Source organism: Penicillium roqueforti (genome assembly GCF_015533775.1).
Source record: "Penicillium roqueforti strain LCP96 04111 chromosome Unknown scaffold_41, whole genome shotgun sequence".
Lineage (NCBI taxonomy): Eukaryota > Fungi > Ascomycota > Eurotiomycetes > Eurotiales > Aspergillaceae > Penicillium > Penicillium roqueforti.
The window spans coordinates 107,214-127,407 of NW_024067605.1; the positions used below are offsets into that span (position 1 = coordinate 107,214).

General features: G+C 49.9%; 11 protein-coding genes across 11 annotated transcripts; 4 read left to right on the top strand and 7 right to left on the bottom strand.

Moving 5' to 3' along the window:
- Positions 1-630: 630 nt before the first annotated feature.
- On the top strand, positions 631-1,056 carry LCP9604111_9092 (uncharacterized protein; the record flags this gene model as incomplete). The annotated part of the gene is made up of 1 exon (XM_039077308.1): positions 631-1,056. The coding sequence occupies one exon, from the start codon at positions 631-633 to the stop codon at positions 1,054-1,056; it is 426 nt and encodes a 141-aa protein (XP_038924932.1).
- A 195-nt stretch (positions 1,057-1,251) lies between these two features.
- LCP9604111_9093 (AATF family protein) lies at positions 1,252-2,921 on the bottom strand (the record flags this gene model as incomplete). The annotated part of the gene is made up of 3 exons (XM_039077309.1): positions 1,252-2,629; positions 2,682-2,784; positions 2,852-2,921. 3 exons carry the CDS (start codon positions 2,919-2,921, stop codon positions 1,252-1,254), a joined length of 1,551 nt encoding a protein of 516 aa, XP_038924933.1.
- A 282-nt stretch (positions 2,922-3,203) lies between these two features.
- LCP9604111_9094 (Mrp/NBP35 family ATP-binding protein) lies at positions 3,204-4,469 on the top strand (the record flags this gene model as incomplete). The annotated part of the gene is made up of 4 exons (XM_039077310.1): positions 3,204-3,287; positions 3,410-3,545; positions 3,625-3,744; positions 3,811-4,469. 4 exons carry the CDS (start codon positions 3,204-3,206, stop codon positions 4,467-4,469), a joined length of 999 nt encoding a protein of 332 aa, XP_038924934.1.
- A 355-nt stretch (positions 4,470-4,824) lies between these two features.
- LCP9604111_9095 (uncharacterized protein) lies at positions 4,825-7,570 on the bottom strand (the record flags this gene model as incomplete). Its single annotated transcript, XM_039077311.1, has 2 exons — positions 4,825-7,440; positions 7,502-7,570. The coding sequence occupies 2 exons, from the start codon at positions 7,568-7,570 to the stop codon at positions 4,825-4,827; spliced, it is 2,685 nt and encodes an 894-aa protein (XP_038924935.1).
- A 262-nt stretch (positions 7,571-7,832) lies between these two features.
- LCP9604111_9096 (cytochrome b561 domain-containing protein) lies at positions 7,833-8,456 on the bottom strand (the record flags this gene model as incomplete). Its single annotated transcript, XM_039077312.1, has 1 exon — positions 7,833-8,456. The coding sequence occupies one exon, from the start codon at positions 8,454-8,456 to the stop codon at positions 7,833-7,835; it is 624 nt and encodes a 207-aa protein (XP_038924936.1).
- A 128-nt stretch (positions 8,457-8,584) lies between these two features.
- On the bottom strand, positions 8,585-8,968 carry LCP9604111_9097 (uncharacterized protein; the record flags this gene model as incomplete). The annotated part of the gene is made up of 1 exon (XM_039077313.1): positions 8,585-8,968. One exon carries the CDS (start codon positions 8,966-8,968, stop codon positions 8,585-8,587), a length of 384 nt encoding a protein of 127 aa, XP_038924937.1.
- Positions 8,969-10,063: 1,095 nt separating this feature from the next.
- Positions 10,064-12,157, top strand: LCP9604111_9098 (flavin monoamine oxidase family protein; the record flags this gene model as incomplete). The annotated part of the gene is made up of 1 exon (XM_039077314.1): positions 10,064-12,157. The coding sequence occupies one exon, from the start codon at positions 10,064-10,066 to the stop codon at positions 12,155-12,157; it is 2,094 nt and encodes a 697-aa protein (XP_038924938.1).
- A 316-nt stretch (positions 12,158-12,473) lies between these two features.
- On the bottom strand, positions 12,474-12,986 carry LCP9604111_9099 (Hsp20/alpha crystallin family protein; the record flags this gene model as incomplete). Its single annotated transcript, XM_039077315.1, has 1 exon — positions 12,474-12,986. The coding sequence occupies one exon, from the start codon at positions 12,984-12,986 to the stop codon at positions 12,474-12,476; it is 513 nt and encodes a 170-aa protein (XP_038924939.1).
- A 1,186-nt stretch (positions 12,987-14,172) lies between these two features.
- Positions 14,173-15,834, top strand: LCP9604111_9100 (3'-5' exonuclease; the record flags this gene model as incomplete). The annotated part of the gene is made up of 1 exon (XM_039077318.1): positions 14,173-15,834. The coding sequence occupies one exon, from the start codon at positions 14,173-14,175 to the stop codon at positions 15,832-15,834; it is 1,662 nt and encodes a 553-aa protein (XP_038924940.1).
- A 220-nt stretch (positions 15,835-16,054) lies between these two features.
- On the bottom strand, positions 16,055-17,305 carry LCP9604111_9101 (uncharacterized protein; the record flags this gene model as incomplete). Its single annotated transcript, XM_039077319.1, has 1 exon — positions 16,055-17,305. The coding sequence occupies one exon, from the start codon at positions 17,303-17,305 to the stop codon at positions 16,055-16,057; it is 1,251 nt and encodes a 416-aa protein (XP_038924941.1).
- Positions 17,306-18,478: 1,173 nt separating this feature from the next.
- Positions 18,479-19,490, bottom strand: LCP9604111_9102 (uncharacterized protein; the record flags this gene model as incomplete). Its single annotated transcript, XM_039077320.1, has 2 exons — positions 18,479-18,994; positions 19,047-19,490. 2 exons carry the CDS (start codon positions 19,488-19,490, stop codon positions 18,479-18,481), a joined length of 960 nt encoding a protein of 319 aa, XP_038924942.1.
- Between the last annotated feature and the right edge of the window lie 704 nt (positions 19,491-20,194).

The window sequence follows — 20,194 nt, forward strand, 5'->3', positions numbered from 1 at the left end:
GCTTGTGAATTGAGTTTGCTTTTCGCGAAGTATTGCACCGACTTGGCAGGGGGTATCATTCAGCATCCCCTCGACCAAAGGGCTGCGGAATCACCATTGCAATCCATGCATGCAAGGACCAGTTGGAATATGAACGCGGTCAGCTAAAGATTGCACAGTGGCAAGAGGTTGACGAGAGTATGGATCAGGAGTGAAAAACAAAAGAGTAATTCAGGTCGATAAAGACCGATGACTCAGTAAAACGACCCGAACATGAAGGTGTCATGGAAAGTCCATGGAAAATTCTTCCAAGTCTCCCAAACAGGTATGCCAAAGGGGTCTGGTCAAGGGGAAGATCTCAATCTCAGGGGGAGCATCGTACGTAGTCACACCCCACCCCTTTCTCCATTTTACATTATTTAAGTCACCGTTGCGCTTCGTTTTCTTTGATTAATTCCACATATACTACAACGTGCAGAACAAGAAGTACTTGATATCCTCTGTGATATCCTCTGCAAGACCCCGGCGTCCCCTACGTCCCGCCCCCGCAAAAACAACCTCGCGCTAGCGGAAGATCAGCATTGTCTCGGAGAAATTGCAAGCGACGCGCGTGACAGGCCATTTGTTTCGCCTCCGGTCTCACCTTCAAACATGAACACAATCCTCGCGTTCTTCCACGGGCTAGTCCCAAGATGTTTACGGAAATCCGATGTCACAAATTCCGACGTCTCGAGGAATCACTACTATATACCCGTCATGCAAAGCTCAAAGTCCCCCATGAGCGCAACCAAAGAACATAAGATCATATCAATTCCGATTTCATGCGCATCCCCGCCTTCTTACAACGATGTAAGCGGCGCCGTTATCATAAACCAGGATGGCAAACCTCACTTCCTATCACCAGAGGAAGAGGTAGAGCGACGACACCGACTGCAGCAAGCAGTGCGCGAGAAGATGTTAGGGCTACCACGAATGACCAAGTTTGAATGGTATCACAGAACATCGGGAACTACAGGCCCTGTGAGCGAGGAACTACCACCACCGCTGTATACCCCCCGAGAAGATGAGAAGAAATGACGTCATACCAAGTGCTGGATATGCAGAGTATTGACAGAGCGTTGGATTCCCTACTCGTGAGCAGGATACAGCCCGCAGTACACTTTATATAGACTGCAGGGGTCTTTGTATGATAATGCACCGAGGGTTCACCTTTGAATTTCATGGCCTTGGCTATTATTTATACAAGAATTGCATTCGTAGATGTATGCGAGGCTAGTTCCGGAACAGTCTCAAGCCACCTTCCTCCCGATCAACATCATCCTCTTCATCGCTGATATCTTCATCACCTTCACCGAGCAAGCCGCTGGCCGTTTTGCCGAGCAGAGAAGCAAAGAACTCATCTCGTGCGCGGGTAGACCAGGAACCACGGTCATCGGGGGCCATGAAGTTTTGGAGCTTTTCATGCACAGTGTACTTCATTTTGCGGCCCTTGGAAGCACGGGTATCAATATCTCGCTTCACCTTATCGTTGCGCATCCCAGTAATGGGGTGAATAGGCAGGCGCGAGGGCAACTGGTGCAGGTTGTCAAAGCCACTGGTCATAGAATCGGCTGAGGACATGCGCTGTTCAACAAGATCGCGCAAAAGGGACTGGTAGAAAGCCCCATCATCGTAGAGAGGTTCTTGTTGATCAGATGTGCGCGAACGCTTCGAGGATCGTTCTCCAATCTCTGTGGCAACTTGAGCATCGAGTACGGCTGTGATGGTCTGTTGACGACCGGAGGTAGAACCGAGCAGTTTGCCTCTAGCATTAGGAAGAGATGCAGAAGTGCCACGAACTTTCGAGGACCACTTGTCGAGAATGGAACGACGGTGCGAAATGGACTGAGACTCCAATTCAGCCATACGTTCCCATAGCGAGGTAGAGTTGGTGGTAGGCGAAGCGGGGGAGGGTCGCTTGCGCTTTTTGCTGCCTTCTTTGGCGGTGGCATCGGCCAGGGCAGTACGTAAACCTTCGAGGGTCGACCATAACGCCAGAGCCGCTGACTCTGCCGACTTGATTGCTTCCTCATCAACAACTTCTTCTTCTTGATTCATCTCGTTCTCTCCATCTGCTTCGTTCTTTGAACCCAACACAGCAGCAATACCGTTAATAGAGGTCAATCCACTCTGAAGCTTCATCCGCGCGTTAAGGAGCGCATCAAAAGTGGTACGTTGTTGCTTGACAGCCTTTCCCTTTGTAGCATCGGCCTTGGCTGCCGAGGAGATCGTGGCAGCGATAGTTTTCTGATCCGTTGCCATTAGTTTCCGAATCTCGTCGCGGTCAACAGACGGTCCGCTTGTGTCGCCATGTCGGACATCTTGGAGCGTTTTCTTGGAGTGCTTGTCGACTACCTCGTCGGCATCCTCATCATCCTCATCATCCTCTTCGCTCTCTTCGTCATCGTCATCCTCGCCTCCCTCTGTGTCCTCATCGGAACTCTCCTGGGCCAGGGCATCGTCGCCACTGGCAGATTCTTCGGAGCCAGACGAGACATCTGTGTTCTCGTCGCCTTCATCACTTTCGGCGCCTAGTGCCGCCCGGCTGACTCGGGCACCATCATATTGCTTCCCCAGTGGGAGGGGGTCATCTTTGCGGAGCTTTGCTTTCCTGTTTGATTATTAGCGCGTTGTTGATACCAAATACACATATCTTTACACACCCAACAGTTTCATAATGCTCTCTGCCTGCCGTCACTTCTTCTTTATCTTCACCTTCCTCGTCACTTGATTGCTGACCATTATCGATATCCTCGGGATCAAAATCTAAGGGCGAAGTTAGCATTGAATGTCCAGTACTCAAGAGGATCTGTTATGCATCATTCAGGCATACCTTTAGGAGTTGGATCTTCAAAATCAGCAAGCTGATCAGCCAGGGAACGACCTGCGCGTGGTTTACCCATGGTGTTTGGTATGAGGAGAGAATGAGAGATTGCCGAGCAACTTTTTTACTGGTTTTTCCGGATAACGGATTATTATTCCTATCTAGGTTTAGCGCCCGTAGGCAGTAGAGGTTCATGTGGGCGGTGTACAGCGTAAGAGCTTCGACTAAAGGCGGTCGGCCCTTTTCTTGGCAGTATCGCAGTGGATATCTTGCACTACATATTCTAGAACTACTTCTGTTGCTCACAGATTACTAGGTCCTTCATTTTTTTCTTCTCATCTGCCTCATTTGGCCTGTGAGTATGTCGGTTCTGCCGTCTAGCTCCATCACTAGGGGTGCGAGGCTTTTTTCTACATATCTTGCTCTTCAGCATGAGAATCCTTTGGTTAGTTGTTAATCTACATTTCAGAGCTCCGGTGGTTGCCTCTCGGCTCACTAATTGACTCTAAGAACCATTCTCATTTGTTACAAGAGCTATTTCAATTTGCATTGACTGACTATGAACAGGGACTTCCACGCTCTGGTACCCCGCCAACTTTTCGTTCGCGCCGAGGGCTGCCTGAGAAGCGCAAGATTCGAGATGTTAACAAAATTGTTGCAGTCTCTTCAGCAAAGGGAGGAGTTGGAAAGTCTACAATAGCGGGTACGTAGATATTATCCTCCTATCTAGGCGCAAGTGTGAGCCCAAATGGAACAAACAGTCGCTAAAGAGATCTTATCAGTCAATCTCGCACTATCATTTGCACGCCGTGGTATCAGGACTGGAATTCTTGACACCGATATATTCGGTCCTTCTATCCCCACCCTCCTTAATCTCTCCGGCGAACCTCGCCTCGACGAAAGTGAGACTCCCTTTCTAAGCTTACCACCATTTCAGCCATAATCAACATGCTTATGAATATTGCCAGACAACTGCCTCGTTCCTCTAACGAACTATGGCCTTAAATCAATGTCAATGGGCTATCTCCTCCCCCAAACACAAGCCGACAGCACAAGTGGCGAGCTACCTATGGACACAACACCAATCTCATGGCGCGGGCTAATGGTAACCAAAGCCATGCAACAACTCCTTCACTCAGTGTCGTGGGGACCACTGGACGTTCTAATCCTCGACTTACCGCCCGGAACCGGCGACGTGCAGCTCACAATCAACCAAGAAATCATCATCGATGGGGCAGTGATCGTATCCACGCCGCAAGATATCGCACTCCGCGACGCAGTGCGCGGCATCGGGATGTTCCAGCGAATGGAAGTGCCCGTGCTCGGAATGGTACGCAATATGGCATATTTCGCGTGTCCACAGTGCGGGACTCAGACCCGTATATTTTCGCATGGTGATAGCCACCACCACGCGCACGGTGAGAACCACGGCGTCGTGGCTGAGTGCAAGCGGCTCGGAGTGGACTTTCTCGGTGACATCCCTCTGGATGCTCGGGTGTGCGAGGATGCTGATCGTGGAATGCCGACTGTTGTTGCTGAGGAGAATGTTGAGCGCAGTGCGAGGCGGGAGGCTTTCCTTGGAGTTGCTGAGCAGGTAGCTCGGAAGATTGGTCTTGATTGGCACTGAAGGGTCGACTCATCTTGCCCAGACGTAGAGTTATGAACATTGTGTATTATTATATCAGACTCCCATATCCGGTGGCTGGCTACTGGCTATTTATCTCGGCATTCCGTTTATCTGGGTATAGACTGTATTTATTCTCAGAACTATGTACTTCCATCTACAAATGATGGTCGACTGCTAGAGGCCTAGTAATTGACTGCAAAAAGGGTATATCCAACACAAGGAAAATAACAAAAGGAAATGCCAAGTCGCTGCACATAGTTTCAACAAAAGAGCCAGCAATCGAAGGAAACTTGGACATATTTAAAACGACTGTTCAAGAGGATACGGATATGTCCGTAAAGCAATTCTACAAAGCTTACTCGGCGGTTTTGAAAACCTCCCTGTCCGGTATTTCAGGACGGTGGGATGTGGAGTCTCGACCAGCCGCGGAGAAAACAGATAGAGTATCTGTGGAAGGACGGCCATTCTCGCTAACCAAGGGGGCAATAATACCCCGCGCGCCAGTCACAGCTTGGGTGCTAGCAGTATCGGATGCCATGTTTGTATAGGCGACGGAGTCCTTGTCGCCGCCAACGGTACTGGTAGTCTCCGACAACATTTCGCTTCGGTCAGCGGCTGATCCTGCAGCGGATGATGACCGGTACCTGCTGTGAGCTAAGGAAAGATCGGATTTCATCGGGAGAGAGCCTGTTGCGTGAAAGAGAGCCCTCGTGCTGGCGTGCTCATCCGTGAATTTGTGATTGTTCACCCCGGGCAAGATAAGGATCGGAGCAGCACTTTTCTGTGAGACGGGTCGAGATGCAGCCTCGGAATCTGTAGACATGCGTCCAATAGAAGAATCGCCGTTACTGAGGTATTCCTTTCTATCCTGGTTGGCTGCCGTCGGCTGCGATTTGTTGTCGGTGAGGTCTTTATCTGTTCTGCTTTGGGGATTCGTCGCTGGAGTGCTAGACCATGTTCCGGCCTGCCCATTATCAGTGCTGACACGGGTGGCACGTCTGCCCGATTGCTCGATCCGATTCTCCATTTCCATTCTGCGCTCGTCATGTTTGCTTCCCCAGCCGCTCCACATCATCATGCCGTAGTTCTTCTTGGCATGTCGTTTTGGTAGGACGCCAGGAGCAGCTCGCCGGGCGGCCAAAGAGCTCGGGGGAGGACATTCGCCATCAAAGTCTTGGAAGCCATGCGCCAGCTCTATCAGGCGTCGCCTCTGAACCCGAAGTTTTTCCTTCGAAAATCTGATATCCCATTCCTTCTTTGCATCCAGCCACATTCGAATGAGCACGGGGTTGATTGCCCCGATTTGGGCAGGGGGAATTTGTAACGATGAGTAGGAAGAGGGAGTGTCTAGCGGGAAGACATGTCCTCGTTTATCAATTCGTTGGCGTATCATGTATTGATGGAACGCTGGAAGAGGATCTCCGGCCTTACCGACAGAGGAAGGCCCACGTGCGTTAGGCAGATTGGTCAATGCAGGTTGAGGCCCCGGCATATCTTCATCTTCTGAGCTGTTTGACGAAACGGGCGAAAGAGCACTATCATCCATAATATCGACCTCGCCGTGCTGTGCACGCGCCAAGGCCCAAGAGCCGAACTGGGAAATGGAACGGAACATGTACTTGGCTGGTCGCGTAAAGCTCAGAGTGGGAGCGACATGACATAGGTCGTCCCAGACCTGAAGTTGTACATAAGTCGGTTCGTACTTGTTCAAAATCTCCCGGGTGGGATCATTCTCATCGAGATATACGTCGCTCGGTGGGTATGCCGATGGATTGGCCGCTTTGTGGGCGATGTAGAATTGCTCGTCACGAAGCGTTTCGCCGCCGCCGCTCAATATTTGTAGAGGAGGCAGGCCACCCAGAGAGGGTTGTAGGACTGGCGAAACAAGAGGGTGGGACATGAGCTGGTTCGTCGTGTAAAACTGGATTTGGTCCTTGAGTTCGACTGTTTTCCCGCCCAAGGCAACGTGAATATTATCGGGTTCGGCATCCAAACTAGCAGGATCCGGGGCTTGCTGCTCGCCAGGGTAGGAATATTCGGCTGCAGGGTTCTCATGGATAGTATAACCGCGGATAGCAGTCTCTTCAGCACTGCTGCGCGGTTGGGGAATAGCCTTATTGAGATCCTCGGAAGTCACTATTGGTTGGCGCGACAGTCTTTTCATTTCCAGGATATCATCAGCATTAGGAGGAGGCCAAGCGGACGAGGGTTTATGGCGGAAGCCATAGGCAGGAATATAATCACCTGGGTTGTCCTGAACAATACTCGGGAAAGAGTGTGTTAAATCAACCCAGGGTGAGATCAAGATGGCGCCCGCGGGTAAGGGAATACCCTGGTCTCTCATAACGACCAGCATCGATAGAGCCAAGCCTCCGCCCGCAGAGTCACCGGCAAGAATGATTTCCTTTGGTTCATAGGACTTGAGCAGCCAGAGATAAGCCGCCATGCAGTCATGCAAACCACATGGGAAAGGAAACTGCGGCGCCAGTCGATACTCCGGTGCAAATACACGTCCCTTCAGTTTACGCGCATGGCGCTGCATCATGTACCGATGCGTGTCGACACTTCCGAAGAAATAGGCCCCACCATGGACATACAGCATCACACGGTTACAATGCCCACCGGCCCCCTCCGTTTGAGCGTAGTGGCTCCGCATCTCAATCCACTCCCCCTTCATCTCTTCGGATGGCCCGCGCCATTGCCACCATTTCTCTCCTCCCACCCGTACGATACCTTTGGGGCCCAGCTGCTTTTTGACAGCGTCCGCAGCAGAGCGCAAGAACTCGTCCGGGATTGTGACGGTCTCGGTTCTCACCCAATGTGGACTTGGGACCCATTGGCGAGTGAACGCCTGGAAGTCTTCGACGGGGTGTTTGGATGCATAAAATAGGAATTGGCGAATGATATGGATACCTTCATCGTAGGTAATGTGAACGGTGGGTTTGTCCCGTAACGATTTACGATGCAGGTACTATGGATCATGCGCTATCAGCAAGACAATCCTTACCCTATCAGGGTATTCCACAACTTACGTGACTGATGAGAGTATGAAGGACAGTGGGAGTCAATGCCACACCTAGTGCGACTGTATGTAATGGCATAATTGTTCTGTTCGGTGGAAAGAGAGTAGCAGGATTCTAACTGTCGCAAAATCCAAGGAAACCAAAACTAGGAATCAGACTTAAATGAAAGACAAAAGCGAAGATCGGTCGCAAAATGGGCCGACGTCATTTAAAGAGTGCAAGGGGATTGGAAGAAGAAAAGAAGAACATCCAAACCCAAACGAGAGGCGATGATGTCACCGGGCCTCGGGGAAACCGATCTGCACCTGACCTCCGATCACTTACCCCATACCTCCAGCCTTTACAAATTAGGTCTCCTCGGTCTTCCAATCCAACTGACATTCACAATATAAACCATGGCGATGACACCAGCAACAATACTAGTTGCAATGACCGCCCGACGCGGTGCTTTCGCAAGCTTGAATCCAAGCCCAACATTGATGATACCCAGAATCATCATCAACCGTCCAAACCAGCGATGCGTATAGGCAAAAGGTCCTTTTCTACCTGTCTTCCGGAAGAATCGATGCTGCAATACACCCATAGCAGGCTGGAAAAGAATAAGGCTTGGTACGATGATCATCCCTAGGATGGTATGGTAAGAGTTGACCAAATCAATCTGTCGTGCGAGGGAAACACCAACTCCAAAGCCCGCGATTGCCACGGTCAGAGTGAGGAGTTGGAACGTTCCGTGAATGTCCACTGTCCATTTCGATGGGAAGAGATGAAGCCCGAGCGCGAAGAAAGGGAACATGACCACAAAAGCCAGAACCATGAGCACAGCATGGGCTGTCTTTTTCCTCTTGACTGTTCGTTGCAAGGCTGCAAATGCCGGATCTTCACTGGGAGAGATGGGCACTCGGGCTATTTGGGCGAAGGGATTCACTGAACTGCCGCCCGTCGCTTTTTTCAGGTCGACATTCATGACACCGTAATCATCATGTTGGGTGATACCCTCAGATAAACTGACCGAATTCAGGGGCTCTCCATATTTAACGGACCAAACCCATGGACTTGAGGGGCTGTTCACGTTTTCTGTTCCCCCATTCCATTTTAGGCAGGTATCGCAAATCGAACATTGGCAGTGATAACTCCGTCGTGTACACCACTACCATTCAGAATGGTGATCTGGGCGTCCTTGTTATACAACGGTTCAATTTCCCCAACACCAGACCGCGGAGAAACGGTGACCTTGTTGCCAGACGTGTACACGACAAACATATTGGCGCCTGCCATTTGCATTCCTTGGCCCAAGGCAAACCACTGCACTTGGCGAGTAGAATTTATTTGAAAGTATATGGGGCCCGAGCCTGACTCAGCAGTATTGTCGGGGACATTGAAGCTATAGGTGATCTCACTGTGGCCTTGCGGATGAATGCTATGAACTTGGGCCAGGGCAGGAATGGCCCAGAGCCAAGCGAAAATATGCCGAACCATTGAAAAAAATTGAGATTGACTTATGATCTAACAAGGGGGTCATCCCAATAAATACCCTCAACTCTTTGTTGCACGGTTGACACACCAATTGGGCTGCGTCAGGCCAAGTCTTTGTGGCTGTGACTTATGAATTTCTTACAGACATTTGGAATACCTGTCAATTGGTTGAAATATTATCTTACACGATGTTGTCGTTTTGTGTCTGAGCTACCTAAAGTCAAAGGTAAGACGACTTTGCTGCGCCTCCCCATGTCAAACATGATCAGTGTCGGGTCAGCCGCATCAATTATCAAGGCTACGGCAATTCTCAGTGAGGTCTTATTATTGGGGACATATGAGTGGTCAACCGACATTGATGGCTAGAGAAATGTCCATAAAATTCCGGTGTGCCTATGCTTTTGGAGTATTCAACCGATGCAGTAATGGGGAAATAAAGTTAGGCATAGCTTCAAGCTTATATCTGTGTTTATACGAGGTCAAGGGTGTCATACGAGGGGAAAAGAAGACAGTTAGTTATACAGCATCTCATTTACTGTCAAACTATCTGTCAAACTATCTGTCGGGATAAGGACGTCCTCTATTGCAATGCATAATGACGTCCTCTTTGCTCTTGAATTTTCCTTCTCGAACGCCTAGCAACGCTACAATTAAACCTACCGATGAATACGGCTTCACCCTTGTCTCTCCCAAGAAAAGGTCGAGGTTCATTTCGACCTGCAGAGTCATTCAGTGTCCGAAGCCTTTCTTTGTAACCTCTGCTATCCTATCGTAGAAAAGTGGGTTCGTCCCAACCCTGTCTCTACTACATACTTCTTAGACTGATAACCTTACATAATATTGAGACAATGCAGGAAGCCCCAAGGTCCCTTTCCACGCGGTACATAACGGCACTCTCCACGGAGAATATTCCCACTTTTTTAGGAAGATAGACAAAATGAGCTCAAATGATTGCAGAGGATATTGTCGATCGCATTCTCGTCCCTTTCTTGGCAACGCAGAAGGTCCCCAGGAACGAAGTGTGGGATGCACTAACAAGTTGAACATAAAAGCTACAATCCATTCCAGATGCTGATGCTGAGCTCAATCACAGACACCATGCTTGGCAAATCATATTTCGCAGTGGTTATGATGGCCGCTCAGGCTTTGCCTGTATTCGGAGCGACGAGGGAACGAGAAATGGTCAAAGTGACAGTCTCCGAGACGGTTCGAGGTGGTGAACTAGCTAACATTCACCTCGACTGGCTTGGCCAACCGCCAACTTTGATCAAATCTGTCTATGCGCCCTGTGACAATGAACATTCATTGGCAAAAGAGCAAATTATCGGACAGTTTTCATTTCATGGTCACCCTCCACAGCGACTGGTTTGGGTGGTTCCAGATGAGGCTCCGACGCACCATTGTGTTTACATATATGGGTCTGGCGGCCCAAATATGACGCAAAGGGTCTTAGGCAAAAGCAGTCCTGTCTCCTTGCAGAAGAAGCCTAGGAAACGATCCACGGCAGACACCATCCCATTGCTGAAGGACTTTGATGCGCAGGGAGCATGGTTCGACGGAGTGGCCAAAATCAAAGACAAAGTGGAAAGCAGCGGAGGCGTTGCTTCAAAAGGTTCACCAAAGAATACCTCAATCGCAATTGTTGGAGGCGGGATCTCCGGACTTGCAACGGGTTTGATGCTAGACAGCGTCGGTATACATAACTGGGAGATCATCGAAGCCAGCGACCGCGTTGGGGGCAGATTCCGGACGAAATATGTCGCGGACACTCAAGAGTGGGCTGAGATGGGACCGATGAGACTTCCGTACTCTGTCACTTACAGAGATGACAATGAGACCCTCCTGTATTCTGATCATCAGTTGACTTTCCAAATGGCCAACATCTTGAACAACATGAACAAGAATGACTCGCAGTGGAGGATTGATTTCATCCCCTGGATCCAACACAGTCCCAATGAGTTATATGCTCAAGGAACTCGCCGTCATCCCGATGGAAGAATCCCAACTCGCGCTGAGATCGAGGAGGATCCAAGCCTGAAGGACGCCTCAGAAATGACGAGCGCCGTATACAGCAAGACCGAGGATCAGATGAACAAAATTCTAAAAGATGAAAAGACTCTCAAATCTCTTCAGAAGGATGTCTGGAGAGCCCACAAGACCGCCATGGACCAGGGTCTCGATGACTGGAGCGAACAGGCAATGATGCGACATGTCTTCAAAGCCAGTCAGAACATCACCGACGAGATCTGGACCTCCTCCGACTACGATGTATTCTGGGACGAGCTGCATCATAACTCCAATCTCGGCCTAGATGGAAGCAAGGACAGTCTGGGCGAAACAAAATGGCTCTGCATCGATAGAGGATTCAACCGCCTGTCCGAAGCTTTTCTTCCTCACGTCCGCGACAGGCTTACTCTCAATCGAAAAGTTCGGAAACTCGAATCAGTCAAGGGCAGTGATAGTCACACCCGCACTCGACTGTCATGGTACCCCAATGTCTCGAATCGCACCTTTGAGTCCAAAGAGTACGACTACACAATCATGGCAGCGCCATTTACCATGACCCGCTTCATGGATCTACCCAAATTCTCCTCGGTCTTAGACCGCGCGATCAGCGAAGCAGGTCTACGCTTCAAGTCCGCCTGCAAAGTAGCCCTGTTATTCTCCGAGCGATTCTGGGAAAAGGGCGACCGACCGATTTTCGGCGGCTACTCCAAGCCATTAAGTGACTCAGTCGGTGCACTCTACTACCCCGTCTACGGACTCAACGAGTCCCGCCCGGGTCTGATCATGCACTATCGAGGCGGCGATTGGAGCGACCGGTTTGTGAGTTTCTCCGACGAAGAACACGTCCAGACAGTGCTGGATTCGATTGTCAGCCTGCACGGTGAACAAGCACGCGACCTTTACACGGGTGATTATGAGCGCCTCTGCTGGCTTCAAGATGAATATACTGCGACTTCTTGGTGTCGGCCGGATGTTGCACAACATCAACTATACATTCCGGCTTATCATCAGACGGAGCATAACACCATTTTCATTGGAGAGCACACTGCGCCAACGCAGGCTTGGGTTAGTTCTTCGCTGCATTCTTCCGTTCGTGGGTCGGTTCAGCTGCTGCTGGAGTTGGGTTTGGTGGATGAGGCGAAAGAACTTAACCAGCGGTGGATGGGGAGATGGATCAAGCTATGATGTTTCTGTCAAGCTCCTTGGTTTACAGTATATCGTAGCTTACTCTAATTAAACCATTTTCGGTATTTTTTAAAAAGATTTATGATAGTATAGTATTAAAACCATTATCGATGGGGGACAGTGCCGGTAAAAGCTACGAATTTACTGAATACACTCATAGTTGGAAGCGCTTGAAAATTAAATTGCTTAGAAAACACTAGTACATGACGGGCATAAGAGGGTTGCAATGTAAAGACAGTCGAATAGACATTCGTGGCTCCTTGTTGCGTATTGAGACGTGGGCACCTTTTGTGCGGGATGTGTGAGCAATGAACAATCACTCAATGGTAATCTTCTTGGTGGTCGAGGTAGTGGCCTTGGGCACAATAATAGACAGAATGCCATTGGTGAGGCTGGCCTTGACCTTGTCCTGATCGACACTAACGGGGAAGGAGAAGGTACGTTGGAATTCTCCAACCGATCGCTCGCTGGCCCAGTAGCGGTAAGTGGGCTCAGACTTTTGCTCAGACTTTTGTTCAGACTTCTGCTCAACCTCATCGCCCTGCGCTTCAGTCTCGGGCACAGAGGTGTGGTACTCGCGTTCCGCGCGACCCTTCACATTCAGGGTCTGGGGGTCGGAGAACTCGATGTCGATATCCTTTTGAGAGAGACCAGGTAGTTCGCCGTCGAGGTGGTAAGAGTCATCGCTTTCGCGGACGTCAAAGCGAGGGGAGAACGAGCGAGCTGCAGGCTGGCTACGACCGGAGCGGTGGACATCATAGTCGTCAAGGAGACGAAAGAGGGGAGCGAAGTCACTGGAACCAGGAAGGCTGGCACGCAAGAGAGACATTTTGTTGAATAGATCAGATATGCTTGGAGAGCAGGAAGTAGTGATAACTTGGCTTGTGAGGATGTGTTGATGATGAGGAAAACGGTGGGTAGTTGGGGGGCATTATATAGCCAGAGGACCTCTCTTCTCGAAACTACCCTCCATATTTCAGGCAATTTCTGGAATATACCACAATTGCATCATGAGATAAACTGCCCGGCTTGTTGTTTCCAGCTGTCAGTTTGTTACTTCTCCAAGATACTAGATGCTTCTCCACATTTCCACCACGTGACACGAAACCATAGGGCTATTTTTGGTTCAAGAAGCAAGAACGGAAACAAATAAAAGAAGAATATATACTTAGGGCTTATGTGAAGGCCAATCAGAACAGTTGTCAAACAAGTATAATGCTGCTTATATCCGACGCCCTATGTCTATATACAGTTAAGGCATTAAAACATTCAAATGCCAGAGATCCATTGCCAAGAGGGGTTGGAGAACAAGTCTTATAAAGAGACCCGAATAATAGAATAATAGAATAATAGTAAAAAAAAAAAATGAAGAGGGATGTTGAATCTTAATGCACAGAAAGGGTCATCGGCGCGGTACAATCAGGCTATAGAGGCTTAGAATGACGGGCTAGGGCTACTTAACTTTGCTGGAGTATGCGGAGCAACTCGAACGTGCGTTCGTACAACAGCAGTGTTGGACATTAAAGACGGACGAAATAGTCGGGATGTCTGTTGCTTTCCAACTTACTTCAATTTTCAACATAGTTTGTTAGGATTGCTAGCATTTTGGAGAAACTCCTCTCTTGCGCTGTGATTGGTGACTTCCCAATATTTCTAGGCGCCTAATATTTCAGGCTCCATTCTAACCCGGTCAAGTCTGGCAGAATCTCGGCTTGGCCAATTTCGTCCCTCTTAAGATCAATTATCAGTTCACTCTGCACTTTTGTCTGACTGGCTCGGATTGAATGAGATAAATCTGACACTAAAAGACTGTCTCGTCGACTTTAAATCATCGGTCCATTGGCTCATAGACTCCCTCGGCGGTGAACGCCGAAGTGCAGTGCCTACCAATCCCTGCCGTCCACGTTTGGGCTCGATTAGGCAAGAAATACACATATTGCTCCTTCCATAACTCTCCGTACACCCGAGTCACCACAAATTTGGTAAACAACACGTCAATCCCTCTCTTATCTATCATGGCTTCACCCACAGCAGCCGTTGACAAGTTATTTGTCTGTCCTGGATGTCAGAGAGGTGGCTTCAAAAGCATGGGTGCTGTCAAGGCTCATTTTGAGTCTAAAGGCCACAAACTCGCTTGCAGTCCATGCGACAAATCTTTTGGGAATGTAACGGCGTTGCTCAAGCACTCCCAGAAGCATGAAAAGCCCCTAGATGGTTCCGATCTCAAGTCGGTCAAGTCGGCCAAACCAGCACCAAAGAGCACGAAGCAACAGAGGTTCCCGGATCTGTCTGAGTCTTTTGTTAAAGCTGCAAACCCACCGCCCAAGATCACGAAGCCTAAAAGGTCACAGGATCCTTCTGAGCCCTTGTCTGTCAACCCTGCGAAATCCATTGCAAAGAAAACAAAGCCCGAGAAGTCACAGGAATTGCTTGCGTCTTTGGCTGCCAAACCTGCGAAACCCATTCCCAAAAAAATTAAGTTTGAGAAGTCCCTAGATCGGTCTGAAATAATGCCCGCCAAGCCTGCGAAACCAGCTCAAAAGCACACATCAAACCAGGCATCAGTAGGTGCTCCATTAAGGACAGACGATTTTGAAGACCTATGGACCAAGACTTCTGAACCCCTGAACATCTCATCGCCTGCCATCCAAAATGCCAATTACCATGTTTTGCTCGAGCCGCTCGAGCAAAATTTGATCTTTCGCTACTTGTCGGCACGATGTCACTCGGACACCCGTCTGGTCACACGAGGCTTTACCTTTCGGGATAGCTTGGCAGATGTCAGCAGGCGCCCGTCGAAGAAGCCCTCTCCAAAGACAGGACATTTCCGCCAAGTTCCTCGCCCCTCCGACAACTTGCCGAGAAGGAGAGCAATCGTTCTTGACTGTGAGATGGTGCAAGTCGAAGCAGGGCGTCGGGAGCTTGCTTTTTTAAGCGCGATTGACTTTTTGACTGGCGAGGTTCTCATCGACAACTATGTACAGCCGAAATCGAGAGTGGTGAATTGGGATTCTCGGTTCAGTGGGGTGACTCCTAGTGCCATGAACAAAGCTGTCAGGAAAGGGACAGCGTTGTTTGGCTGGGAAGAAGCGCGCTCGAAATTATGGGAGTTCATGGACAGCGAGACTATCCTCATTGGTCATTCTCTCAACAATGATCTTGACGTCTTGGGTATCATTCACTGGAACATTGTCGACTCCTCTATCATTACCAGCGAAGCGGTGTTTTACACTGTACACGCCGGTGAACCACTCAACCGCACATGGAGTCTGAAGACTCTGACCAATGAATTGGTCAATTATGATATCCAAGTCGGGAAACAGGGCCACAGTGCGCTAGAGGATGCACATGCAACACGGGATATTGTGATCTGGTGTCTGAGATACCCAGAGCACCTGAAGGTATGGGCGGACAATGCCCGGGATCAAGAGGAGCAGCGCATGTACGAGAGGGAATTGAAGAGGACGACCGAGGAGCAGGTCAGGGAGCAAAGAAGACAACATGATATGGAGATAAAGATGCAACTCTTATCTCAAGGCGTTGGTGGTTTGGGTCTTCATGGCATTGGCCTCTCTGATGATGATGCCAATGACCCTGATTCTTCTTTCGTCGACCGTGATGGTGACGTTGAATACGAATCGGTAACTATTGAAGCGGCTGCTGTTTCATTCTTCTGATACTACCATGTCTATAAGTATCTGTTAATTATGATGTTATATGATAATTCAATTACAAGTATTCAGCCGTGCAATCATTGCGCTAATCGCCCTTGCTCTCCTTCTCTTATAATATTCGACAAGGGATATGCCTTCGCGATGCAAAATTACAGGAGCGAATCCTATCCACAAGTCGATGCCACTCAAATTCAAAAGGCCATGACCTCAACCAACCGCAACCTCACAGCCTGGATGCACTGTTATACACAGTGACCTCTGCAGTCATCGACACCGTTCGTGTCTCCCCAGCAATACTAAGAGAGGTCTGCCATATGATCGAGTGACTCAACCTGGTATTGAAAGTGACAAAACTAGGCTGGATGCTAGCCACAAGACTGAGACGCTTCCCATCACTCATCAGACCATCGTGTCCAAGAACAAGGCGAAGTACCCTCCCAATATCAACGGGAGTATCACTCGGCCCAGCAAAAGTTACAATAGGATCCTTGAGCTGCTCAAACGCTTTCTCCAGCCCCAAATGCTGAACAAAGACATGTTCATCATTAGGAATGGTATAAAGGCTCTCCTCGCTCGGTTTGAGAACAATCTCCACTTTCGAAAGAATACTCATCTTAACCGCCGTAACCTCGACCCGTTGCACAACATCCCAAATAGCACTACTACTCCCGTCCCGCCGCGGAATAACCCTGATAAGAAGCGGAATCGGCGACGAGTTATCGAGTTGAATCGCAACCGGCACACCCATCACAACCTCAAAGCTGAATCCAGGAACGGAAGACAACCCAAGAATCTTCTGCGTCTTCTGCGTCAAGGATAACCCCACATCCCGCATCGACGGCAGCAGTCGCTGACTGCGCACCCGGCTCACGATACTGCACCGCTGCAGCGCAAACCGGATCCCGCCCGCGTCGACGTTCGGATGGGCCAGCGTGACGGGCGCTGTCGCGCGCTGCACCCGCCACGACCCATTGCGCATATACCGCAGCTGCGCCTGGAGATAGTACTCGATGCAGACCTTCGCCCCGCTCCATTCGGTGTAAAACGTTCCGGGTAACGGGTGTTGTGTGATGCAGCTTGCTTCTAGGGGGACGAAGCTCTCTTCTTGTGAGTGGTCGCGCACTGCTGAGAGCGAAGCTGCTTCGGGGATATTAATTGAGAAGGGGATGTTGATCCAGTCGGTTGGGGTGCTGGGGGAGGGTATGTGGATAGGTCCACGTAACAGGGTCTGTGGGGGCAAGTGGAAAAGCTTCCAGTTGCCGTGGCTTGTGGTTTTTGTTGGGTAGCCTTCTGTTATTAAGCGGGCTTTTGTACGCCCGATCAATGTAAGTGCGATCTTGGCGTCTGGGGCCACGAGGTGCGAGTGGCGGTTCACGCTGCCGATTATTGTATCCCCTGCGGCGTATGTCCATATTGGAGGCGCCGCGATGGATATATTGAGGTTAGGACCTCCGGTTGCCTGGGTGGGATGCATGGCTTCATGGTGGAGGGGGAAATTCTTTGAAAGGAATTTCGGTCAAGCCACTAGTTTCTTACATAACTCAGGCAGGGGGCTAGGCTATTAGCCAAAATAAGGCCGTTAGCTGTCACAAATAAGGAATTGCGAATTGTGGAGATGAGCTCTGCAAGGATAGTATGGGGTAGACGGGTCAGGCAAAGGCAAGCGGGGATGTCGAGGGAAACTCCCATAGCTCACATTCCGATACAGTGGCTGTAGGGAAAGAAATAAACCCTATGAGTTGAATCATATCTCTCTTGCTACATGGTTTTTGCCTGTTAACCTCGACCTCGACCTCGACTTTGTTTGTGCACTTCCAAGGTTGCCAGCCAGGCCCACTTTTAGTCGTAACTCCAGATGAACTAACCAGGTAGTTAACAACTATTAACTAACTAACTAGGTCAGATTAATGAACTACATGGACAGAGGCATAAGTCGAGTTTTCTTGTAACACCTACATATGTTGGGAGGCAGACATAATCGTTCGAAGCGATGCACCAATTCTCCATCAACTACACATACCTGACCATCTATACTACCTACAACGATTAAGACAAAATACTACAACATACGGTGTACCCAAGCAAATACCAGAATCAAAATCAATAAATCCGGGTATCAAATTCGCACTCGAAAGTGCATACATACAACCTCCTCTCGCAGACAAAGTTCATACATACAAGTACAGTTCCAAGGCAGGTCGAGAATCCCACCAGCTCACTATAAAGTAGACAAGACAAGTCGAAAGTCTCGAGTCGAGCAGGGGGGATCCTCAATCAGACCCCGATAACCTACAAGACACAATAACAAAAAGGATGCACGTCGAAATAATTTCGAGGTCACTGTGCGCCCGCTCAGACGCCGTGTAAAAATAAAAGCCAACCAAGACGCCGCGTGCATCAACGATGCGGAATGTGTATAGTCGTAGCCACCGGTGACGGAGATAATATCAGCATGTGAAGGGGTAAAAGTAAAGTAAAGGTGAGGTCGTTCCACGTATTCCCGGTGTACACCCATGTACCGAGAGTGGAGGGTATCATGTAGCGTGGGATAATATTTCAAGGTAGGGAGGTGATGCAGCTTTCGTGAAGCTGACAATGAGATGTATCACTCATTGGCCTGCTCGATTCTGGCAGGCTGTTGGAGTCATTATGACTTCCGGGCTCTGCAGAGCCATGACCGCCACCATTTGCAAACTCCGAGAACGGCGGTGCGGCCGTCGTCCTTTCGCTCGGTGCCGTCCGGGTTACCTAGGACCATGGAGAAGACCCAGAAAAATGCGGCTGTCCATGCGAAGAGGAGGATCACAATGCTGAGTAACGGGGATAAGAGCAGTACGAAGATTGAACTAGTCACGGCATAGACCTCGCTCGGCTCGGATAGCACTGACGGCTGGTCTGAATCTGGCTCTGAGCGGATCCATTGGGTCGATTGGGTCGATGACGATCGGTCTTCCACTGATGGTGGCTGCAAGCAAACGAGCCGTTCGTGGATGTGGAGGATAGGAGAAAGGAGATCGCAAAGTTGTGATGCGAACGTCGTTGCGCAGAGGTATGGAGAAAATGAGCAGAGGCGGAAAGGTGAAACAAAGAGTGCGAAGAGGAGGGCGAATATAGTGTATAGAGTAGCGCCGAGTGAGTAGAATGGGATGATAGTGAGACGGAACTGCCAGTTTGTATTAGCATAGAAGTATTAGACCGCTATATTGCGCACGTACCAGCATTAGAAGAGCATCCTGGCCCTCATTGGTGATTATCTCAACATTCGAAATGGGTCGTTTTCGGACACGGGTTATGCTCGGGTTGGAAAGTTCCCCCGACATTACTGACGGCTGGTCTGCCCAGCTGCTTGTCGCCCGCTCTTCCTTGTGTGCACCACTTAATGTCGAGCCGCCATCCCGAGCATCTGAGCCGGGCCAGGCAGTTCCTCCCAGTGTCTGAGTATGGTACACACGGTGTTGCCGTGATCCGGAGGTGCGGGGACTGGCATCGCGGCTTGGTATAGGAGAGGAGGTTCGAGATTCGCCTACAGGGTGACCCAATACGGAGGACTGTTCTTGGGAATGACGGGTAGCCGGAGGTGGGGTAACAATCGAGCTGCGAGGGTTTGGTCCTTGATCGTGATAGTAGGCGGGACTATATGACATCTCCGGGGACCGCATGGCGGGCGAGGATATAAAAGGCAAGAGGTGAAGACGGAGCAAGAGTCGTACAAGGTAGACGCACAGAGGGCGACTATTGCATGTAGAATTCACCGCATGGTTTCCGTAATCGTGATCTTTCTGGCATAAGGGGCTCTCAGTGGACAAGTTGGAGGGTGAAGGGGTTGGGCAGAGAGGGCGGAAGAGAGACTTATAAGAGAGCACGGAGAGCCGCAGCTTGAAAGAGCGGAAAAGCCAGGAAAGGCCAGGAAAGGCCGTGTCAGGCAGCGGAAGAGCATTTCCTGCTGTTTGCAATCCCTCTCGCCAAGACGCCCAGATGCCGAGCCCTTGGCATTGAGTTGAGCACAATAATCATTTGTGGGTATGCTGCTGATCCTTTTATCTCAGATCCCGATCATGGCTATATTCGGCCTGTTCGATAACAGGGTAGGGTTGTGTTGGACAAGATGTGCAGCTGTCCTACCATGAGACCAAAGATGCTGAGCGGCCTAGGGGTCAAAGGATGAATTACGACATTTTACCACCTGCCAAGACGCCAAGCCGCCATCGGGGTTGATAAGTCGACTATTCCCGGCCTCTGATTGGTCAACCGTGGCGAGATGATCCGCGCTGAGACGAGGGCTGGAGTCTTGGCGGTAACAGCCGTACGCACGTGATGACATGTATTGCTCCTATTGCCCAATGTATATAATCCTGGCATCTTC